Source organism: Desmodus rotundus, chromosome 1 (assembly GCF_022682495.2).
Source record: "Desmodus rotundus isolate HL8 chromosome 1, HLdesRot8A.1, whole genome shotgun sequence".
Classification (NCBI taxonomy): Eukaryota; Metazoa; Chordata; class Mammalia; order Chiroptera; family Phyllostomidae; genus Desmodus; species Desmodus rotundus.
In genome coordinates this window covers 157,068,015-157,093,819 of record NC_071387.1, presented here as the reverse complement: position 1 = coordinate 157,093,819, position 25,805 = coordinate 157,068,015, and the positions used below count along the sequence as shown (strand labels likewise).

At 37.5% G+C, this 25,805-nt stretch overlaps 1 protein-coding gene across 2 annotated transcripts; it reads right to left on the bottom strand.

The window, feature by feature from the left end:
- Window positions 1-338: 338 nt before the first annotated feature.
- On the bottom strand, window positions 339-25,805 carry CCNH (cyclin H). Of its 2 annotated transcripts, none has more exons than XM_024563616.4 (9): window positions 25,555-25,805; window positions 23,227-23,349; window positions 20,327-20,400; window positions 18,973-19,183; window positions 15,483-15,646; window positions 6,436-6,506; window positions 3,831-3,942; window positions 1,071-1,131; window positions 339-498 (listed from the first exon to the last, which is right to left on the bottom strand). In XM_024563616.4, exons 1-9 carry the CDS (start codon window positions 25,669-25,671, stop codon window positions 460-462), a joined length of 972 nt encoding a protein of 323 aa, XP_024419384.1. In that variant the 5' UTR covers window positions 25,672-25,805; the 3' UTR covers window positions 339-459. The 2 variants fall into 2 exon arrangements, with proteins under 2 accessions (XP_024419384.1, XP_053768032.1); XM_053912057.2 differs by lacking the exon at window positions 25,555-25,805 and adding an exon at window positions 25,062-25,469.

Here is a 25,805-nt window from a genome sequence, read left to right as displayed (position 1 = left end):
AGTACATTCTGTATAATTAAGTAGTAACATACAAATAGCTAAGTATATCAGGATGCCACTTGAGAAGCCATACATAAAGGTTTCTCGAGAGCAAAAAGCATTCCTTAGCATGTTTAAAGCTGACTGCTAAGTTTTGTTTTTCATGGTGCATTTTCTCATAAGGGATGTTTTCTTACTGCATTTTGTTTAAAACAACATAGGCAAAGAAACTACAGCTTTTGTTTGGCTACTATAGAAAGACTAAATTTCATATTAGTTATGCGGGGGCAGATTATCCAAGCCAGGTGCTGTTCTGGGTCCTTGGAAGATGTTTTATTTCATATAAAGATACCCTAAATAAATAAAAACGTTTACTGTATTTTGATGCTTTCACATTATTTCATTTTTAAAGAAATTTAAATGCCGACGTGCTTCATCCTTCTGTTGATTTGTAAGCATTGACAGATCAATTTCAAACAGTCAGAGAGAGTCTACCAGGTCATCATCAGTCCATTCTTCCTAAGAAGGAAAGAAGATGCAGTAAGGATATCATCGTACTGAAGCATAACCAGTACTATTTACCTCCTTGACTCCCTTTAGGAAAACATTCTCCTTTTACTTTACAATGCTGATTACATAAACCAGGAAAATGTGTAGTTGTTTAATCTTGTAATAATGGCTTGGGCTCACCAGACTACTCCAATGACAGGAATAAAGGTTATAGTTGTGACCTTCAGCCTCTGATTATTCATTTATATCTGACTTGCCAGGTATACCTATCTTTTTAAGAATAGGAGAATCATTGGAGAGTGAAAAATAGAACAAAACCTTATAGCATGTATGTCTACCTCTGCTGCTTTTTATGACCATAGGAAGGATCCTTCATCAAGTATTCTGCTTCAGAACAAATACAAAAGTGAGGGAAAAAATCCCTGTAGTAACGGGCCATGTACATGAAGGATGCAAAAAAATGAAGGTTTTCAAACCCATATATGTGATGTATATAAATTTTTGCACTCTGGAACAAGAAAAATCTTAATAGTATGGTTACCAGAATGCGCAATAACTTAATTTACCTCTGGAGAACATACCTCCTCATGTTTAGACTTCTTTGAGACATAATCATCATCTTCATAGCCTTTCCTTTTCTTCCTGTAATTAGGCAACCATCAATAAGCAATCTAGCAACTGGCCACATAACTATAAAATAAACTAGCAAGGCTATATGAAGTATTCTCTCTCTACCAAAGAACAAGGCTTGGATACATGGAAAGAGAATAATAATTATGAAGACTATCTTTCAAATTCAACTTTAAAATCAATGTGATTCCAATTAAAATCCTAATAAAATTTTTAATGGAACTTATCAAGTCTAACTCTGACCTGGAAAAGATTATGCAAAACTAGCAAAAGGAATCTGAAAAAGAACAGTGTCGGGACTATGTCTGATGACATCTCGGTTCTCATCAAAACATTATATATAAAAGTTATGGTAATTAAAAGTATGGTAAAAACCTATGGTAATTAAAAGTATGGTATTGGAAGAGTTAAACAGATTAAAATGATTAGAGCAGGTAGGTAAAAAAAACCCTAAGAATTTAATCTGTAATAAATATTTAAAATAAGTTTAAAATTATGAAATATTAAAAAATGGATGATATAAAAGGTTATTGATAAAATTAATATGAGATTTCTACCTTAGACCATTCACAAACAATTCTAAATGGTTTAAACAGCTGAAAAGGCAAAATAAAATATAGATTAATTTAGGTTAAGAAAAGGTATTTAGATATAAGAGCATGAAGGAAATGACTAATCTTATATATCACAAAGTGAAACAACAACAGGAAATAGGTAATATATTAAAGATGAATATATAAAATACAGAACTAGAAATCAATAAAATAACACCAGAAAATTAGGCAAGGGTTTTAAGTAAGCAATACAGAAGACAGACAAATGACTGTAAAACAAACATTAATGCCTAGTAATCACAGTAATAAAGGAAATGTAGGTTAAAATACAAAGACGATCGATGTTTTTTCACCCAGACAGACATGAGTTAAAGATTGATACTATTAAATGTTGTACAATATATATGAAAACATTAATGAAAAGAAAAAAAAAAACCGTTATTTCCTACATAGACACAGAGAAAAGGTTGGCAAAGGTAAACGGTAAGTTACTTCAGAGGACGAAACTAGGATTTGGGTTTTTAGTCAAAGAGAACTTTAGTATACCTGTGCTGACTGACTTTAATAATGATGACATCGTTACTACTTATATAATAATGATATAAGAATTTAAAGACTAAGGAAAACACGTTATCCTAAAGTAGTGCTTATAAGTGGTCCATAATGAAACTGTGTTCAGAAACTTTACAGAAATGTGGTAAATTATAACTGTTGAATCTAATAAAGTTTAAGCTTATATTGCATGTCTTTTATTCATTTTCTAGTAATTTGTTATATTTTATAAAGGTAAAGTGAACTTGAAAAACAAAGTCCTTTATAGTTTGAGAAGCACTCCTCAAGTACTCAGAAATGTAGTCTGAGTAAGATGTAAACTCTGGTGAAGAGGAATTTTGGGTGATGTCCCACTCCATTACCTAGCTAGAAGGGCAGGACTAATAGTAGTGCCGTGGTCTAATCTGGAGGTTGGAAAAACTTTGGTTGAAGGACCAGATGATTATATTAGGCCTTGTAGGCCACAACAGTCAGTTTCTGTTACAATTACCCAGCTCTTCCGTAGTATGAGAACAGCCATAGACAATATGCAAACTAATAGGTGTGGTTATTCCAATAAAACTATTTCTAAAAACAGAGTAGCCTGGATTTGGCCCATGGGCTACAGAGTACGCCAAGCCCTGGTTTGAGTCCATTTCAATTCACTATGAAGAGAAAGTTACCAGTACTGTAATTCAGTAGTCCGCCCTTACCTGCAGAGGACACATTCCAAGACAGCGGATGACTGAAACCACAGATAGTACCAAACCCTTATATGCTGTTTTTCTATTGATAAAAACCTATGATAAAGTTTAATTTCTAAATTAGGCAGAGTGATTAACAACAATAAAATAAAAACAGTTATAACAACATGTAATGTTATGTGGTTTCAAATCATCTTACTATACTGCATGTACAGTTTGGATATGCTGGACAAAGGGATGAGTCACGTCCCACATGGGACAGAGTGGGATGCCACAAAATTTCATCACACTAAGAATGGTGCACAACTTCATTTTAATGATTTCTGGAATTTTCCATTTAATATTTTTAGACCACAATTGAAAAAACCACAGAAATCAAAATTGGATAAGAGGGGAACTACTGCACTTTCATTCCAGTCAACATTCTTCACTTCTCTGTAACTGCTCCTTCATTCCTGTAACTTACCAATGAAACCCAGGAGTAAAATCCACCAATTAATTGTAAGTTCAGTGCTAAGCCATGGTTTGCAGTTTTACTGTCCCTATTACCTGCCCAGATTTCCAACTGTTTTAAACTCTTAAAAGATTAGGTTTAAGTAGATCCTTCAATCTGCAAAGCATGAAGATCCTGAATGTGTGATTTCTACATTCAGCCTACAAATCAGTGAGACATGGGTTTTCCTTATGGCTGCAAAACAAACAAAAAACAGCACATTTTCCTATCGGTTCTGTCTTCAATGTAAAATTTCACCACTGAAAGAAAATATGCCAAGTTTCTCTAGAGTAGATAACAGAAATAAATCTGGAACAGTACACTTGTTCCTTAGATATCAGACCTGTGAAGAATCCGAAAATTAAAAGGACAAGAAGAGGTGCAGGGATCCCATATCTATTTTTGAACAACACTATTACAGCTACTTACGTAATTACATTAAGAGCAAGCTCAGCAGAGTGACATCTCTCCAACTTCTGTTTCAGAACAGCAACTTCCTCAGGTCTGGGTGGTTCATATTTTTTTACCAAGTTTCTCATGCCTATTGTGAAGATAAAAAAAGGATTTATACAGGATAAATATATAAAGGAAATTATAAAGAGTAGATAATGAAGAGCCTTGTTCTCATAAGGGGGTTGAATATTTTCCCATCTTGTTATGTAACAAACACTCAACGCCTTTTCAGGATTTGTCTTCTGCTTTGTAATACAATGAACACCATACTTGTAGCTCAAGTAATCAGAGCTGTCTGCTGCTTAGCCCATATACATAGCATAAAGATAAGCATGCTCCACAGTCTAGTCAGTATTTTTTTCAAGTCCTACTGTGGTCACTTTTTGCTGTTTTAAGGCTTTTAAAAAATCCCTACAATAGGGCTCACATCATTTGGTGAACACACTGTTCCCTGCCATCAACCATATTTGTAACATTCTCTCCTACAGATAGTGGGGTCAAGAGTGTATCTCTTGTTACAAAGGAAACCATTATTACATAATTCCCAATAAAGGGAGGATACTTAGTAAAAATGTGTCGATCAATGATTCTTTGCTTCAGTAAAATATAGAACCTATTCAATGAAATATCATCAAGAAAATATGTCCTTTTAAGCTAAAAGCAAACTACTATGTCAGTGACTATACCTGCAGAAACATACTCACATCCTCTACCTGAACTGTCTGTTTATTCAATGGCAATAAGCCAAAGAATATAAATCTCAGGATTTGTCAGGCAAATGGTGACAGATCCAGGGCTTATTATTAGCCAGCCATGTGCTCCAAATGAGTATGTCACTGACTTACTTCACAGTGCAAATAAAGCAATGTTTTCAACTCAACTAACACTTGTGACTCAACACTCTTAGGGCAGTATCTTTGTTCTGAAAAATTATGAATAAGATACCTTATTATTGTTAAAGCTCTGAGCATTTGAGCAAGAGCTATTCTTATATTAAAATAAGTGGAGTAAAATTAAGGTACTGAGAAGAAATCTGTAATAAAACTGTCAGCTACAAAATGATCACAGTAGGTTATCTTTAAGGCCCATTCTACCTAATAAATTGATCCTCATTAACGATGGCCAAGTCACAGTTAGCTTTAGAAGTGAGCCCTCTAAGTCGTGTAACTGAAGACCTACAGTTTTATGATTCATAAATCAAATACATCACTCAATGAAAAGGGGAAAGCCCTCAAGATCATTTCAAACCAATGTCAAGAAATGATGCTTCTATGTCCTCAAGCATCTTAACTTAGAAAACATAAAAATTACACTCACTACTATCATCTAAGATCAAGATCTTCAATCTTGTATCTTACTGATTTATTCAGCATGTAATTAAACTACAAATTTAATTACCAAGAACACTGGCACAAAAAGTTCTGGGGATAAACACAATTTTTTTATTGTAGAGTGGCCAAGAAGCCATGAGCATTTTGCGTGACAGGGAAGAATAGTAGAAACCCTGTAACACAGGGTTTCTCAACATCAGCACTACTGACAGTTTGGGCTGGACAATTCTTTGTTGTAAGGGGCTACGTTACTTTCCCGAGGCTACTATTAAAAATTACCACAAACTTAGTAAGGCTCAAGACAACAGAAATGTACTCTCTTAGTTCTGAAGCCCGGGAGTCTGAAATCAATTTCACTAAGCCACAATCAAAATGCTGGCCTGGCCACCTTCTCTCTGGAGGCCCTAGGGTGGGGAATCATTCCTCCCTTTTTCTAGCTTCTGGGGGCAGCCAGCATCCCTTGGCTTATGGCCTTATCAGTCCAGTTTTCAAGTCTCTGCGTCAAACCTCCCTCTCTGCCTCTCTGTAGTAAGTGCCCCAGTGATTGCTTTTAGGCCCTACCTGGCTAATCCACGATAATCTCCCCCTCTCGATATCCTTTATCACATCTCCAAACCGCCCCCCCCCCAATATAAGTAAGATTTATAGGTTCCAGGGATATCTTTTGGGGAGCCATTTTTCAGCCTGCCAAGGGTATACTGTGAATTTAAGATATTTAGTGACATTCTTCCTACCACTCACTAGATGCTGGTAGCAGCCGCCACCAACTCCCATGTTGTGACAGCCAAAAATACCTAGAGGTACTGCAAAAATTGCACCCAGTTGAGAACCACAGTTTTTATATTAACTGATAAAATGATTAGCAAATGACCCATGTTAACTAGTTAAAGCTAATTTATCTATGAAACAGATATTCCAAATTTAAATAATATACTTACATTTAGTTGCCTTTAGATCTTTTCCAGTGCCTATCACATATTTGTATACCTTTTAAAAGAATCCTGTTTTAAAACTCAAGCCTTTCTGAATGCGATTATATTTTTACTTTTAAGTTCTATATGTGTAAAAATTCTGTCTTTTCATGTACCTTCTGTTTGTTCCCCACCAATGTACCCTTCACGGTCCCAAGATACCATAATTCAATGAAAGTAAGTATAAACAACAATCTGTTGTCTCAAGTTAAATATCAAGATGATACTTTACAAAGTAGCTTAGTTATAAAGTATTTTGTAAGGTATTCTTTTACTTACTTTTCATTATATCTAGTAACTGTGACAAGCAAGTTCTGTTCTCTTTTAGCATCAGAGTTTCTGATAAATAACTGGTAAAAAAGGAAGAAAGTTTTAATATATTGGAGACATAAAGCATCTTGAGAAAACCTGACAAATTCTCCTCCATGTTCATTTCATCACCCAGGTCAATTTTAAAATTAATTGATTTACAAAGTATTAAAAAAACAATAATTTGAACTCTACAAAACTACAACCCATAGCTCTCAATGGTCTTACAGATTTACAACTTAAATTAAAAGATGTTTAATGTTCAAAGTTCATTCAGTACCTGTAATATATAAGCTTTTAGAGGTATGAAATTAATAATAACAGTCACTTCTTTTAATGGTAAGTGTTTAATGTATAAACTTTATGAGTCTGAACCTCATTTTACAGATGAGGAATCTGAGTACCAGGGACAGACAAGTCATGACCATGTAACTTGCCCAAAGTCACAAAGCGGAAAATAACAGAGCAGGAGCCTGGCATTGGTAAGGGTTCCTCTCTCTGTAATCCCAAGTCTGTGTTAATTACAGTTATTCTTCTTGGGACTAACAGCTATTCAAATGAGTAAGAGTATCATCCCTTCCCCATGCTTTACAATTCTATTCTATCTTACTTGCATGGAGTCCAAGACAAAGGTGTTAATACTTTTTCATAAAGGGATTTAAAGCCCAATTATTCAATTCTCAGAACCAATGACAGTAGGATGAAAGTATCATTTTTATACTGAAATGTTTATTCTGAGGTTTTATGTACCTAAACTTGATTATAATTGATAGCAGCCCAAGTGAATAGATTCTCAAGGCATTAAGTAATATTTCAAACATGAATGCAAGAAAAAAAAATTTTTCTCTTGGGTGAAATAAAGTTACAGAAATAGAAAGGCAGTTCTTTAAGAAATTATGCTGCTATGTTTTTAAACAACTAACAGATCTTCATTATTTACTGTGGGAATTAACTTCAGATATGGAAATCAATAACTCCCTTAACAACTAATATATTTCTGGTTATTAGTAATTCAAAATAACAATTCATTTTTCTTTTCCCCTTTTTTCCCTAAAACTCCTTTTTAAGCATAAAAGTAATGCATATGGTTCTAAGAGTTAGATTCCCACATTCTTTAACTCTGTGAAACATTTTCAAGTTAGCAACTTTTAATCTTAATCCTCAATTATATTTTAATATTTTGATTTTTAAAAAACCCAACAGGCAAGCATGAATATCTAAAAGAAATCAAATGAGGAAACAAATAAAACTTTAAATTCTATGAAAAAGAAGAAACCCCAGAACTAACAACAGAACATCCTATGACTAATAATCTAGAGCATCATCCAGAATATCACAACAGCACAAGGGCTTTCCCTTTTCAAAATCAGCAATGATGTAAAAGCAACATCCTACTCTCCTCCACTCAGGATGGTGGAGTAGGTTGACAGTGTGCTTGCCTCCTCCAACGACTATATCAAAACTACAACAAAATTATAGAGCCATCATAGAAAACCATCTGAAAACTAGGTGAACAGAACTGCTATAACCAAGGATAGAAAGGAAGCCACGTCAAGACTGGTAAAGGGGGCAGAGGCACAAAATGGGCTGGTCCATCACCCATGTGTGGAGATTAAGAAATAGAAGGGAGGCTTCCATTCAAGATGGAGGAATAAGTAAACACAGTACTTGCATCCTCCCACAACTACATAAAAATGACAAACACAGAACCACCATCATTGGGAACCGTATGAAATCTAGCTGAATATAAGTCCTATAGATAAGGATATAAAGAAGCCACTATGAGACAAGCAGAAGGGGTGGAGATGCAGAACGGGCTGGTCCCACACCCACATATGGTGGTTAAAAATCACAAGGGATACTTCAGCTATGGTGGTCCCCCCCCCTGAGGAATGAGTCGTTCCAGCCCAAGAGGATCCCTAGCCCAGGGTTCTAGTGCTAAAAAGGGAAGAGCCCATAAATTCTGGCTGTGAAAACTAACAGATTACAGCTGAGTAAAATGGAGGACTTCTGGAATCCAGGTGATCCTCGTAAGGGGCCTTATGCATGGACTTACTCAGACTCACTCTGAGCCCCAGTGCTGGTAGAGCAGCTCGAAAGGCACCGGAGACATTCAGGGAGGAAATGTCTGGCTTTGGGATGAGGGCTGGAGGAGCAGCTCTTTCCCAGACAGAAGTGCTGGCAGAGGCCATTGTTCCTTTGCTGAGCCCTCCCTTTGGAGATTCAGATAAGCTAAGATCTGAGTATAACATCAACCTAACACTGTCCACCCTACCCTTGAAATTTCCTGAGACCCCCACCCCACCCAACTTGTGGGCCCACCAAGACACTTCCAGTGGGTTATCCATATAAACATTCTGTTTTGGTTCATGCTGTGGACTTTCCTATATTCTCTCAAGGTTCACAAACCCCAAACAAGCAACATCTGGCCTCAGTGTGCCACATACCTCCTGCTAAGCAGCTGCAGGCTTGACACCAGTGACAGCAGAACTCAATTCACAGTCTGGCCTCTCCTGGGCACCTCCAGCCCTGCTCAAGTAGCAGCCATCTGCAAGTCACTTTGTAGCCCATGCTGGGTGGCCCCGGGAAGAGCACAGATGGTGGCTTACCTTGGTCTGCACCTCTTGGGAGGGCCCCAGAGGCAGTGCATACAGTAGCCAGCTTCAGACCATGATGGAGGACCACCCGCTACTCCATGAGTGACACACTCAAGGGGCAGACTCGGCCGCAACCAGAGCCATGCTGAAGCAATTTCTTCTCTGTAGGGTCAGCCCTTACAGCAGCTCCACCACTCTAGTTGTCAGTCCCTCCCATTCACAAACAGCAATCACGGCTCAACAGGAGGGTACACAGAGCTCACACAGGAGGCGGGGGGAACACCTGGAGTGCCCAGCTCAGGTGACTTGATAGGCTGAGCAACTGGGCCCTACAGGACACCTACTACTTAAGGCCACCATACCAACACTGGAAGGCATTGCATGCATATCTACCTAAGTTCACTGAAACACAGACAGGCAGCCAAAATGGCAAGACAAAGAAATATGTCCCAAATAAAAGAACAGAAATCTCCAGAAAAAGGAGTTAAATGAAATGAAGGCAATCAAACTACCAGATACAGAGTTCAAAACAACGGTAATAAAGATATCCAAGGAACACATTGAGAACTTCAACAAAATAAGGAAGTATATAGAAATGATAAAAAAAGAGACAGTCATAAATGAAGAATACAACTGAAATGAAGAATATACTAGAAGGAATCAACAGCAAATCAGACATAGCAGAGGATCGAATCAACGACTGGGAAGACAAGGTAGCAGAAATACATTCAGAGCAGTGGAAAGGAAAAAGAATTTAAAAAAATGACAGGAAAGTTTAAAGGACCTTTGGGACAACATCAAGTGTAACAAAATCTGCATCTTAGGGGTACCAGAAGAGAAAAGAGAGAGCATGGGACTGAGAATCTATTTAAAGAAATAATCACTGAAAACTTCCCTAACCTGGTGAAGGGAAAAAAAAAACCCACAAAGTCCAGGAAGTGCAGAGTCCCACACAAGATGAACCCAAAGAGGCCCACATTAAGACACATTACAATTAAAATGCAAAGGGTTAAAGACAAAGAGAGAATCTTAAAAGCAGCAAGAGGAAAGCAGTTAGTGACCTACAAGGGAGCTCCCTCAGACTGGCAGCCAATTTCTCAACAGAAACTTTTGCAGGCCAGAAGGGACTGACACACATTTTTCAAAGTGAAGAAAAGCAAGGACCTACAACCAACATTATTCTGCCCAGTAAAACTATATTTAGAATGGAAGGACAGATAAAGATCTTCCCAGACAAGAAAAAGCTAAAGTTCATCATGACCAAACCAGTATTACAAGAAATGTTAAAGGGTCTTTCTTTAAGAAGGAGATAAAAAATAAGAAATGGTAATAAATACGTATCTATGAATAATTACTTTAAATGCTTCAATCAAAAGACTGAATGGATGGCTGAATGGTTATGAAAACTAGACCCTTACATGTGCTGTCTACAAGAGACTTACTTCAGATTGAAAGGTACGTATAGACTAAAAGTAAAGGGATGAAAAAAGATACACAAAGAGAAACCATAAAAGAGAACTAGTCAGAAATTCAGAATACAGTAACAGAAGTAAAAAATTCATTTGATGGAATCAACAACAGATCAGATAAAGCAAAGGATCAAATCAGTGATCTGGAAGAGTAGGTGGCAAAAAAACACCCAATGAGAACAGCAAAAAGAAAAAAAAAAATTTAAAGTGAGGATAGTTTAAGGAACTTCTGGATCAACACCAAGCTTACACTGCTTGCATTATCAGGGTACCAGAACGAGAAAAGTAAGAGCAAGGGATTGAGAACCTATTTGAAGAAATGATGACGGAAAACTTTCAAACCTGGTGAAGGTAAGAAACATACAAATCCAGAAGTGCACAGAGAACCAAACAAGATGAACTCAAAGAGACCCACATCAAGAAAAATCATAATTAAAATGCTCAAAGTAAAAAAGACATAGAGAATCTTAAAAGTAACAAGAGAAAAGCAGATAGTCATGTATAAGAGAGCTCCCACAAGGTTGTCAGCCTATTTCCCAACAAAAACTCCGCAGGCCAGAGGGATTGGCAAAAAATAATTCAAAATGATTAAAAGCAAGGACTTACAACCAATATTACTCCACTTGAAGAAAAGACAGAGTTTTCCAGACAAGATAAAGCTAAAGGAGTTCGTCAACACTAAACCAGTATTACAAGGAATGTTAAAGGGAATTCTTTAAGAAAGAGTAAAAAATGTGAATAAGAAAATATAGCAAAGAAAAAAAACTCTAACTGACAAAGACAAGCACAATGAAAGCAGTGGATCAACCAAATAAAAACCTAGCATGAAGGTTAAAAGACAAAAGTAGTAAGATCATGTGTAATTATAGCAGGAAATCAAAGAATACACATTAACAGACACACATAAAAGTAGTAAAAAATAATGACAAACCCAAACATGAGCCCTGGCCGGCCAGGTAGTTCAGTTGGTTAGAGTGTTGTCCTGAAACACCAAGGTTGTGGGTTCAATTCATGGTCAGGGCATATGCAAGAATCAACCAATGAATGCTTAAATAAGTGTAACAACAACTCAATGTTTTCCTCTTTCTCAAAATCAATTAAAAAACCAAATATATATATATATATTTTATATTATATATATGGAAGGAGTGAGTTAAAGTGGGAGTGTTTATAGATTGTGTTCAAACTTAGGCAACCATAACTTAAAATAGACTGCTATAAACACCGGTTGGTGTACATGAGGCACATGGTAACCACAAATCAAAAATCTACAAGAGATATATAAGAAATGAAGCAAAAAGAATCTAACACAAAACTACAGAAAATCATCAACACATAAGAGAGCAAGAGGACAAGAAAGGAGGAATACTACAAAAACAATCAGAAAACAATAAAATGGTAATAACTACATATTTATCAATAATTACTTTAACTGTACATGGAACAAATGCTCCAATCATTTGGAGTGGTTGAATGGATTAGAAAACAGGACATGTACATACACTGTCTACAAGAGACCCACTTCACCTGAAAGACTCACACAGACTAAAGTAAAGGGATGGGTAAAGACAGTTTGTGCAAATGGAAACAAACAAAAAGGTGGGGTAGCAATATTTATATTAGACAAAATAGACTTTAAAACAAAGGCTATATATAACATGAGACGAAGAAGGACATTTCATAATGATAAAGGCAACAATCCAACAAAAGACATATAGTAACCATTGTAAAAATTTATATACCCAATGTAGGAGCATCTAAACATATAAAGCAAGTATTGCCCTGGCAGGTGTGGCTCAGTGGACTGAGCTCCGGCCTGCAACCGAAAAGGCTGCCATATTCAATGTCCAGTCAGGACACTTGATGACTGGGTTGTGGGGGGGTCCTTAGTGGGGAGTGTGCAAGAGGCAATGGATGGATGTATCTCTCACACATCAATGTTTCTCTCTCTCTCTCCCTCCCTTCCCCTCTACAAAAATAAAATCTTTAAAAAAAAATTTTTAAACGCAAATACTGATGGACATAAAGGGGTAAATAAACACTAGTACTACTGTAGGGAAGTAGGGAAATTTAACCACTCATTAATATCAACAGATAGATTATCCAGGCAGAAAATCCACAAGGAAAGAGTGAGCTTAAATGAAATATTAGACCAGATGCATGCAGAGCCACACCTCAGTACCCATGGGCTTCAGAACTCGCCAAACCCTGTACTTCTTGCATTTGGATAAAAAAAAAAGTTTCAGCACTTGGCACTCACTCAGGACTCCTCACACTGGCTAGAACTTGTCTGAGTCATGGCACTGCCCCACAAGAGAAAACGCTTCATCATTCGTGGTTTGCTTGGTATTCGTGGGCTTTGGCACTTGCCAGAAGTTCAGGAACAAGTTAATGGACCAGTACCAAGGTACCACTGTATTTGATATTTTTAGAACATTTCACTCAAAAGAAGCAGAATATGTATTCTTTTCAAGTACAACTGAAACATTTCCCAGGATCAATGACATGTTAGGCCACAAAGAAAGTCTTAAAAAATTTAAGAAGACTGAAATTTTATCAAGCATCTTAATCATTGTGTTATGAAACTAGAAATCAATTACAAGAAGAAAACTGAAAAACAAACACATGGATGCTAAATAACAAGTTACTAAACAATGAAGGGGTTAACGATGAGGTCAAGGAAAAAATCAAAAGATATTTTGAAACAAAATGAAAATGTAACAACCCAAAATCTATGGAATACAGTTCTAAGAGGGAAATCCATAGTAATACAGGCATACCTGAAGAAAGAAGTAAATCTCAAACAATACAACCTTGCACCTAAATGAACCAGAAAAAGAAAAACAAAGCCCAAAGAGAGTAGAAGGAAATAAAGATCAGAGCCGAAGTAAAATAGAGTCTAAAAATAGATAAAAGATCAATAAAACCAAGAGCTGTTTTCTTTAATGAAAATTGATAAACCTTTAACCAGACTCATCAAGAAGAAAACCGAATAAAATCAGAAATGAAAGTGATGACTGATAGCACAGAAATACATGATTATAAGAAATTATTACAATTATATGCCAACAAATTGGACAACCTTGAAGAAATGAATAAACTCCTAGAAACATACAATCTTCCAAATTAATCTTTAATTCATATAATTCTACTTAAAATCCCAAATAGCCAAATAATCTTGACAAAGAATTACAAAGTTGTAAGTAGCATGCTACCTGATATCAAACGATACAAGGCTATAATAATCAGAACAGCAATGTACTGGCACAAAAGCAGACGTGTTGATCAATGACAGAGAACAGACAGTCCAGAAATAAGCCCACGCCTGTAGGTCAATTAATCTATGACAAAAGAGACAAGTACAATAGGAGTCTCTTCAATAAATGGTGTTGAGAAAACTGGGCAGATATTACATGCAAAAGAAAATAAAACTAGACCACTTTCTTATACCATATACAATAAACTCAAAATGAGTTAGACTAAAATGTAAGACCCAAAACCATAAAACTCCTAGATGAAAACATCACCAGTAAACTCTTATACGTTGTTTTTAGTAAATCTCCTTGGGCAAGGGAAACAAAAGAAAAAAGAAACAAATGGAACTACTTCAAACTAAAAAGTTTTTGCATAGAAAAGGAAACCATCAACAAAATCCTGTAAGAAAAAATTTCACCCCTGAATAATCTGTATATACACTGTATACATATGATACTTAAACAGATTAATCAAACATTTGTTATTTGAATTGTTGAAGCCTCACACCTAAACTCCATTGATATCAATTATTTGTATGGCTATCTTTTTCAACTAGGGCAAGGATTTATAGCTTAATATTATATTCCTAAAGTGTATACAGTGCATGGTACACAGAAGGCATTCAATAAAGGCTTGCTTAGAAATTAGATAGGTATCATTTTGGGATTAAATGTATATTTTTATATACAATTGGTTAGCCCTATTCGTAGAGTAGAGGCATACCAGAAATTAAACAAAATACAAGCCTGCAAATCCTTATCTTGGATTTGTCTTGAAATTGGAACTGTTCATGTCTTGCAGAGGTAACCTGGTGTACACAGGTTACTGGTGTACACTCCAGTGATGTCTGGGGCAGCACCCTATCATTGGCAATATACAGTGATATTTCACGAGAAAACATATTCCCATTAAGTTGAATGGACTAAATAACATCTGCTCCTGTTTGCTGCCCCCACACAAATGGGTTTTGACATTAGGGATGAGGGATGACAAACATGTAGGACACTTCCTCAGCTATTTCAAGGAATAAAATCAAGCAGACTTTAAAGGTCTCAAGAAATTAAATATAAAAATTTAAAGTCTAATTTGCTGCCAGACTGTGCTCAAGTTATAAATAAATATAAATAATACAGGTATAATATTTAATTAATCTATACTCAACATACTGCTGTAAGAATCAAATGAATTAAACTGAGGTAAAGTGCTTATCATAGAACCTCATTCTCAATGTGTATTTGTGTGTTAACTGTTACCATTTAAAGCTGAACTGCAATTCATTTGGACAATCTCTAAAGCATTATTCATTCAATAAAAACTTTACTGAATTCCAGGTGCCACCCAAGCTCCATAGCAGGAGAATGAAACAAGCAGACGATCTTGTGCACTCCTGTCGCTTACCAGTTCATAAAGCTTCTGAATTGGCCCATAGTCATAACCACATCAGTTTCTGAAGATCAACTAATTTACTTCTACTTCAGTCATGAACAGACCCTCTTAGCTCAAAAATATCATCCTCAATTTTTAAAGATTTCCTTAAAAGGTGATTTTATTTCTTTCCTCTGTTGCCCCAACCTTTCCAGCCATAGGAGATACAAAGGACTATATTCACAAAAGTGAGTATAGTCCTTTATATCCAGACTCTAGGTGGAAATAAATTCAGGGACTGAGTGATCTGAGATAAAACACAAATCAGTACCTTTCCACAGTAATCCCTGCTCTGGATGCACTAGATAAAATGGCCGTCAGGGCGATCTGAGAAGGTGTGTATAAAAGGTAAGCATCCGTCAATGCAACTCTATTAAGAAAGTCATCAGCTGTTTTCCTCAAAGTCTCTGGATTCTCCAATATGGGATAGCGGGTCTAGAAAGAGTTTGCAAATGTTATTACTTATGAGAGTTTAATGGAGTAACAACAGTTTAAAATATCTGTATTAACCACAAAGTATTTAACACAGGGTGCTTTTGTAAAAATAACTTCTTTTCTACACCACAGCAACAACAGTCTTTACATGTAAGATTATTCTGTACTCACCATTAGAATGCACTGAAAGTGCAGTCGCTATATAATATATACTCTAAGATAGTATAGCTCCAGTTCCCAGCATAGTACTTGGTTATTCTGATTTACAGTAATCCCTCTCTTTGTCCCTTTGAGTAAGGGGAAAGGAGGCTATTAGCAATTCCACTGGATCTGAACTAAGCTAAGAAATACACACTCCCAGGTAAACACATCCAGGCAATCCGGGTGATTCAGATAGATGTAAGACAACATTTAGGAAGCAAAGCACATGCTCATTTTGATTTGAAATTCCTCTATTTAAGTCTATTTTTGAGAAGCAAATGCAAATTAATCTTGGTTTGATTACAGAATTATTTTTATAATAATGCCTAAGAAATATGGAAGTTCCCATATTTTCTGACAATTCTTACACTTTAAGATGAGCCCTAAATCCTTGGATTTAGTATAGCTATCCACATTCAGGTCCTGGAGTAGTAAGAAATCTTTTCCATAATATAATCTGAAACAAAGTATCAGATGCAGTCTGATACAGTGCAGTGTAGTCACATGCAGGTCTTGTCATTACCCCAGAATGCCTGGCCTCAGATACCATAAATTCAGACATTCCACTCTGACCACAGTGCTGCTTTTCCCAATACATTTGCTCAATTATTTCACAGCTATTCTTTGGCTTTCTCCTTAAAACCTTTGGTCCCTTATCCCTCCATTTGCTCCAACTCACCTGTGTCCTATGGTCTTTACTTCCCTCTTGAACTCCCTGCCCTGATATGCTGCCCACACATTTCTGGCTAAACTTCAACAATAGGTGAATTCAACAAACCTTCTTTGCCACCATACCCAGATTTCTGAGTGCTGCTAGAGGAAACAATACAACTAGTAGGTCTGGTATTATTATTATAAATTAGGTTCTCTGATCTAAGTAGGCCTCTCAACACTACAATGTTTCATAGAAAATTTGTTCTATTTTTCAGTAACTATGTTAAACATTTCCATCTCTCTCAATGTCTTTAATAATGCTCAGAAACTCCATCACTCTCAGAAAATGATCTCTATTCCTAACAAAGAACAACATTCTATTTCCTGCCACCACCAAATCTGCAGGCATAACACTATCTTCACCCATGCTTTCTTTTCCTGCCTTAGAAGTAGTTATTCTCAAGGCAATCCTTCTACCTTACTCCAAAGAGAAACTTGAGCTCCATATTTTCCACTTTTCCCTTTAAGCTTTCTCTTACCACCAGCTCTCCACATCAATTTCTTCCACAAAAGTCCCTTTTCTCTATTTCTAGCAGTTCCATCTTCTCAATAATCCCATCTTTTTCCATTTCAAAGATAAGCTGTGTAATCCAAGTTACATATATATGTTTCCTCACTTCTGTTTATTCCCCAAATGGCTCTAATCTTCCTTCACACTCCACAGAGACTAATTTTACCAAGCTCACAAATGACCTTTCTGGCACTAAATCCAGCAAATGTTATCCATCTACTTTTACTCTACCTCAATTCTGAGTGGGAGTGGGGAGTTAGTTGCCTGTGCTCTTCTAAGTTTTCTACTCCACTTCTTTAGAAAGTCCTACCTCTCTGGATGTTCTTCACCTTGCTTACTAGATTCTTATATTTCTCCCCCTACTCTTTCAACAGTCCTCATGGCCAAGCCACTTTAAATTTTCCTGGGGCGATGATACCTACACGTAGCCATCTTCTCTGACCTCCAGATACAAATGACTACCCATCTGGATGTGTTGCAGGCAATGAAAGTTTACCAGGTTCCAAACCAAATTCATCAACCCTCTCCCCCTCCACCATCCATGGGAATCCACAATTTCTCTTGTGCCAGTACTTCCCGTTTCAGAAAGTACACCACCATGTGCTCAGGCCAGAAACCCAAAGGCTCCTCCCCATCCTCACTCTCTATTTGCAGTGAAAGCTCAAGCTCTACTGATGCTGCCTACTAGCTCTTAAGTCCAAGAAGCTCCTCTGGGCCCCCTGCTACTACGCAAGTGAAACTCACAGCATAGTAACTGGTATCCTTGTGTCCATTCTCCACGTCATCATGACACATACAGACGTGCAATAAACATTTGATGGAGACTGATGCGTGAGCTTGAAAACACTTTTTTAAAGGTGTAAACCTAATTTGCCACTCTCCAGATTTAAACCTTTTGTTGGCTTACCACTGCTCTATTCAAAATCCGTAACATCACCTCCACAGTCTAGGTGCTGCTTTCCACTCGGGCAGTACTCTGTGGCAGTCTTCCCTCCATTTCTAAGCTATTTAGGTTCTTTAGTGCACCATTGTTCTTGAATCTGGGCCTTTGACCAGAAGTCCTACTGGGGTGCTTTCACCACCAAATTCCTACTCTTGGTATGAATTTCACTTTAAAGGACACCTCAAAACTGTCTTCCCTTCCCTTCAATCTGCTACCTCCTTCTAAAGTATCCTGTACTTCCCTCTCTATAACCCTGAGCATCCAAGTAAATGATCCTCTTTCCCATTAGACTAGGTGTAGAAAAGCTGGAGCTGGTCCTGTTTTGTTCCTGGCGTTGCGATCAAGCACAATGTTTGGCATACAGAAGGTACCCAAGTTTCACCTTTCAATTGAGATGACCGAACCAGTTTCTGATTCCTGTTTGACTTTACTAAGATAATCCAAGTCCTTTTTCAGGGTCAAAACAAAATAACTTAAAAGCTGCTTTTGCCGATTTTTATTTACTTACATTTTTTATGCCTACATGTTGATTCCAGTTCACAATGCACTAAAACTAGGAGTCACTTAGCAATCTTCTTGTTTGAAATTAAGAATTTTTTAATGGTTCTTTAAGATCTATGAAGTATACTTCAGAGTTATAAGAGATATCTTAAGTTTTTAAAAGCATTATTCTAAACTCACAGTGGTCCTCATTATGATCCCGGGATCAGTATTTGCCAACTACTAAATCAGAAGCTCTGGAATTGCAGCCCAACACTGCGTTACCAAGCTCTCCAGGGACTTCTGCTGCATACTGAAATAGGATTATTGCCCCAGAGGACCTGGCCGCGCTCCTTTTAGCTGAGACCATGTTGTAACAGTTAAGATAATTAAAAGTTATAATTTTGAATTCCTTTGGTTACAGTAGGACAGCAAAGGAGTACACTCCAGTAGTTTACTTTATAGCAACAAAATTACCTTTAGGTCAATGAGAAAGCCCTCAAATGGTCTATAAGGATTGTGAACAATAAGGTGGAAATTCAGTTGCTGTATGAGTAGCAGTTCATACTCCAAAATCTGTTCAAGTGCCTTCTCCTGTCCAAGAGGACTCTCCCGCAGATTTCCAACAAACTGGGGACTAGATACATTGAATTCATCTACTTTGCAGGCCAAAAATGCACAAGTAAGCCTAGTAGAAAATATAAGAAATATAATGAGGGATCTTAAATTCAGAATAGAATGCAAGTCTAAATTACCCTTTACTAGGAAGTAATTTTCTCTTATACACACATAAATAGGGATATATATATACACTTTGAAAAATATCTAAATATTTTATTTCTAAACGTACATTCTAAAATTACCTGTCTTCACAAGTGACTATAACAGACATGACAGGTTATTTTTTAAAGAGAGAGAGAGAGAGTTAGTTTCCTGTTCAAACTTTTAATCCATAAGAGACGATAAAATTAGGTTGAACCGTGTAATACTGCAGCAGCATTCAACATTAATGACTTAATGGCAGTTTCACAATGTTCAACCTAAAATCTGGAAGAACAAAACAATTGAGGAATAGGAGTACTTTGAATCATGAAATATAGATGGAAGAGGAAAAAAAATGCAACAGTACACACTTATGTACCATATACATAGGTTATAGAACTACCTTTGTGGAAGACCCATCAGTGGAAGTCTCCAAGGGCATGAATAGGGGATTACTAATGTACAAAAAAACCTAAGAAACTCATCGCTACTACCTAAATTTCAGAATGAGATGCTAGTAATAAAATTAGTACAAAAATCCAGATTGGAAGTAACAAGGACTTGACCAAAATTGGTAGAAATGGGAATGAAAAGTGGAAAAAACAAACAGGGACAATGTGATTGACAGTAAGCTCTTCAATAAGCCTCCGACTATTTTCAATTTTATCTTCAATGATAAGCAGAGTGCTCAGCAGAGGGCAGAAACACAAAGACCTTTGTTCAATTGACATGGATATGGACCTATAGGATTTGTAAACTGGCTGGTTGTAGGAGAGGAGGTACCACTAGTGATCCTCACTCAGCAACTGGGAGAAGAAAAGGGCATTAGGGAAGCTAGCTTAAAAAAAACACTATTTGAATTTGTACAAGTTAAAGTTCAGATGCCATTAGTATTACAGGGAAGTATTACAGATATGTAAGGAGTATATTCAGGGATCTTAAGTTCAGAATAGAATGCAAGTCTGGAGGTCATTTTCACACACACACACACACACACACACACACACACACACATACGTAGTATGAATGTCCTCTTAAATAAAAATCAATAAATTAGATTTATACTCACATTATTATCCGGGGGTGATATTCCATTACTGAGTTATTAAGATAAAAACGCTTGAAATACATGCAAGCTGTACCCTAAGGTTAAAAAATATATATATATATATATATATATTAGAATCTATTCACACATACATTTTAAATTTAATTTAAAAACTAAAACTTATTTATCAAAAGTTCCTTCAAAAAAATTTATTTCCAAAGATATATGTACCCCTATGCTCACTGCAGCATTATCCATGGTGGCCAGGATATGAAAACACCAGTGTCCTTCAGTAAAGGACTGGATAAAGAAGATGAGGTACACATCTATAACGGAATACTACTCAGCCGTAAGAAAGCATGAAATATTACCATTTGCAACAACATGACAGACCTTGAAAATATGATGCTAAGCAAAACGAGTCAGTCAGAAAACGCTAAGAACCATACAATTCCACTCATATATGGGATATAAAACTGAAACTCAGACAATGACAACAGCAGAGTGGTTACGAGAAGGGGGGGTGGTAAAGGGGACCAAATATATGGTGATGGAAGATGATTTGACTTCGGGCGGTGGGCACACAATGCAACTTACAGATCATACATATATCATAGAAATGTACACCTGAAACCTATATGATCTTCTTAACCAATGTTATCCCAATAAATAAAGTTTCTTTGAAAATGTTATTCATACAAAATACCAAAACTTAATTCTTCTTTATCAAAATAAACTGTGATGAAATACTGCAGAAACATCACAGCCAAAAGACCCTTTGCTGCCTTTCCCTACCCACCTTGGGTTATCCTTTCTGTGGTTATTAACTTACTAAAAAAATGTTGTGTTTATTTTAGAACTCAGAATATCAAAAGTGGACCAAATTAGAAAAATTTAAGGAGGAAAAATACAAATGTTCACAGCTTAACCACTCAATCTTGTAAAAATATTGAGTATAACAGTTGGGGCAATCAGCCTTCTCCCTAAACCCACTTCAGATCTGTGATATTAACCACGATCACTGCTGCCAAACCAAACAGTGGAAGCAGCACCTACTGCTTACTGACTGCATCCCATGTGCCAGGCTCTGTGCCAACCACAAAATTACCATCTCATTTCAATCCTTAAAACAGCTGATGAAACACTGACATCTTAACTTTAACTTTACAAAGAAAAAGACTGAGTAGCAATGAAATTAACTGACTTGTTCAAGGTCATACATCTTAATAAGGACTGAACTCAACAAAAAATTGCCTGTACTTTTTTAAAAAAATAACTTATTTATTAGAGAGGTGGAGAGAGAGAGAGAGATTGAGATAGAGCATACGATCCCGACCTGAGACCAAACCCACAACCTAGCATATGCCCTGACCAGGAATCGAACTGGCGACCTTTTGCTCTGTGGAGCACTGCCCAACCAACTGAGCCACATCAGTCAGGGTGAACTGCCTGTACTTTTAACCACTATGTCATTTGGCTAGAACGAATAAAATAAATTTATCTATTTCATGATTTATAAAAAGAATACTTCCTTTTAAATATTTTATGTCATTTTATGTGAAACAAAAAAAAATTATAAATAAGCACGTAGTATAAAGACAAATTCCATTAAGGATTCAGTTTCTGCATCTGAAAAGATCACTTAAACCTACTACTTTAGGTTATAGTTCTTTTATCAGAAGAGTACTAAATCTGGAGATACAAATTAATAAAGTGTACCTAAAATTCTTCCTGAATCTTTGATCTTTCAGATGCAGGTCTGGTAAGCTAAGAAGACACTATGAATACTTTTGGATTCAATATTTTCAACAAACTCCAATTTTTTTCAACTATAAAAATGGAGATTATTTCCAAGGGGGTTATTCCCTGCTGTGAACTAAGTTACTCACTCTGTATGACTTAACAACTTAAGACAGACCTTCAATTAAGATACTTTCATATTTGATCTTCAAAACAAGTCTGTGAGATAAGGAGAAAATATTTTACACTCTTTTCTCCCTCTTCTGTATCTTTCAGCTTTTTAATCTCAGCTTATCTTTGCTAAACAAGAATTCACACAATAGGGACAACTACAGGGACTATGTACGTAAATCCCAGGAGCCAAAAAATTCTAACTACTTCTTTCTCCTCACCATTGTCCCAGCACAGTAAACACACACATGCGCACACACATGCACACACGCACCCACCCACCCACGGGGTCCTCAGAACCACGTATCTAAAACAATCACAAGACATTATTTTATCCAATGAAAATCTCCAGCTTCTACGAATCAGGTTTAAAAATTCCTTTTGGCTTTAGCTGGAACGTATGATTACAAATGATGAATGAATGCATTATTTCAAATGTGTGTGATACAGATGAAAAAGCACTACTCTATGTTCTGGTCCCAGTTCTACTCATTAACTGAGAACCTGGAGAAAAAGTACCGTATTTTTTTAGACTATAAGACACACTGGACCATAAGACGTACCTAGGTTTTAGAGGAGGAAAATAGGAAAAAAAAACCCCACCCCACCACCGCCTCCCCTTTCTCCAGCGACATTTGGACCATAAGATGCACCCCCATTTTCCTCCCGAATTTGGGGGGAAAATGCGTCTTATAGCCTGAAAAATACGGTAATTTAATTTTTTTCTTTCAGTATAAAACAAGGATGTCATGGCATACCTAGCAGACCTCAAAATTCTTCTGACTATGAAATGAGCCTTGAAATACTTTATAAGATATAGGAATTCATGATTTAAGACAGTTATTGAAAAATAATATATGACAAAAACTTAAAATACAGAAATTATATATTTACGTAACTAAGCTGCATTCCTGAATGAAGTGGACACAGGAAAGAGTTACAAATTTAGAAGAGGTCCTGTATCAGAAGTCAGCTGAAGAGTATTGTACTTCATCACTACCGTAACTTACCACCACAGACCTCGGCATGGCTGGTTTAAACACTGAACAAAATTCCAATAATCTTTTCTCGTAGTATTTGCAGAGAGTCATTTCTTCATGAGGCTCAAGAAAGACTGGATCATTTGGAAGAACCTTTAGATCAAAATTCACAACAAAAGTTCAGTAACTTAAATCATTTTAAAATCTTTTTCTCTGTCTAGATTACTTTTATACCTCCAGCCAAGGGGAAATACACCACGCATCACTTTCTCTTTACAGAACTGCTACATATTACATAAAACAGCTTTAGGAAAATACTTAATAAACTAAAACTAGACCATCATTTCACAGTTTCGCAGAATGTCAGCTGGACGTTTGCTTCATTAAAGTATAAGCAATCCTGACGGAGTGTGCATATATACTCACAGGTATAATGTCATGATTTAGAAATCAAAACAAGGTAAACACTGTTAATAGTTGGAGAGTTTTCAAGACCACTATCTCAGTCAATCATTAAGTCACACAGGTTGAGATAAAAAAAAATCAAGTGTCAAGGATAATTCTCGCTTTGATATTACCTCTCATCTATCTTGGTAAACTCTCTTATAGAACAGACTACATTCAATTTTACAACAAATATCCTTTAGGTGCTGTTACTGGTTTAATTACGACAACCAAAATAAAAGATACATTGAAATCCTAACCCCCCACTACAGGAATACCTCTGAGATACTGTGGGTTCAGTTCCAGACCACCGCAATAAAGCAAATAGTAATCTTTTTGCAGGTGGAGGGTCTTGCCTTCAATTTGTAAAAAAAATGCAACATCTGTGAAGCACAATGAAGTGAAGCTCAATAAAACAAGGTATGCCTGTACCTCAGAATGTGACCTTATTTGGAAATATGTTCTCTTCAGATGTTATTAGGTAAGTTAAGGTCTTACTGTAGTAAAGTGGCTCCTAATCTAATATGACTGGTATTCTTATAAGAACATGTGGAGATAAGGAAACACAGGAAGAACACTATGGAAAGATGAAGGTAGAGATTGGGGTTATGGTACCACAAGCAAAGGAACACCTGGGGTTACCAGAAGCTGGGAAAGAAAGGGAGAATCTTCTCCTAGAAGCGGCAGAGAGCACCAACGGGCTCACACCGTATCTCAGACTTCTAGCCTCCAGAACTGTGAAACAGTAAATTTCTGTTGTTTTAAGCCACCTAGTTTCTGTCTTTTTTTTTTTTAATGGCAGCCCTAGGAAACTAATACAAGTGTTAATTTATAGAAACAGCAGGTAATTGTGTTTTAGGGCGGGAATGCTAGAACTAGACTGGGTTCAAATCCTGGCTCTGCCACTTATTAGCAATATAGCCATGAGAAGTTACTCATACTCTCTGTACTGCAGTTTCCTCAGCTATAAAGTCAGGAAAATACCTATGTACCTCAGCAGGTAGGTGTGAGGATTAAAAGGGCTAATACTTGCCAAATGCTTAGAATAGTGCCTCGCAAACAGCACAGTATGTACTAGCTTGAGCAGCCCCAAAATAAAGTGATACGAAAGACGTGACAAAGGTAAGTCGACAGTATCTCAGTTACAATAGGTCTGAGACATGGAATACCTACTACAGGGAAGCCTGTGTTAGGATGGGAGTTGGAGCTTGTGGGGAAAGATTCAACAGAAGTGTGTGGGGGCTAATCGCAGGGAGGACTTTGCTGGCAAGCCATAATCCACACCTTCTTAAATCAATTGGTGTATGCTAGCTCTCTCGTCACCCGATCTCCATCCTGCCCCGCCCGATTCATCCACCACCAGGACGCCAGAGAGCTTTCTAGTACAGAATACAAGCTTAATTTGCCATTTAAAATCTTACAAAGGTTCCCCGCCCCTTCATCACAAAGTTCAAACTCCTTTTATTTCCGCCGACAAACTCCCTGCTTTCTTCAGCCTTTCCTGCACAAATGCTCACACAGGACCCATAGCGTTCCTGGAACCAGCCCTGCGACTTCGGAGCTCCCGCTCTGCACTGGCGGCTCGGCCGGCTTGTAGTGCCTTTGCCGTCTTCTCTACATCAGTCACTAAAGAAGCCTTCCCCAACACGCCGTCTCGACGAGCGAACGGCCCAGGTCCCGCACCACGTGGACATCTTGCAAGTCTCTTTGCCACGCGACTGGTCACCTGCCTGCCACTCAGCCACGGGGCGTGGCTTTGTCTCCGGGCCTACCACCTGTTTAAATAGATACCCGCGCGCCCGGAGAGGGGAGAGGCGGAAGTGCGCGAGGAGCCCCGGGGAGGGGCGGCGGGGTGTCTGCAGCGGTTCGAGACTTTCCAGATCCGGAGGTCGGGGCGGCCGACGGAGTGCTCACCTTCCCGTTCGCCACCGCTTTGCATTTGAATTTGCGGTTGGCGTCGGCGCGCAGCCGCGCCAGCTGCTCCTCGCTAGCGAAGGTCCAGTGCCGCCTCTGGCTGCTGTTGTGGTACATGCTGACGACTGCTCCAGGCCCAGGGAGGCCGCAGAAACAGCCGCCGGACGGCCCGACAGCGCGGTGCGCAGGGCTGAGCCGAGGCAGACCAGGGTGTCCGGCCTGCGGCGCGGGTACACTGACGTCACGGTCAC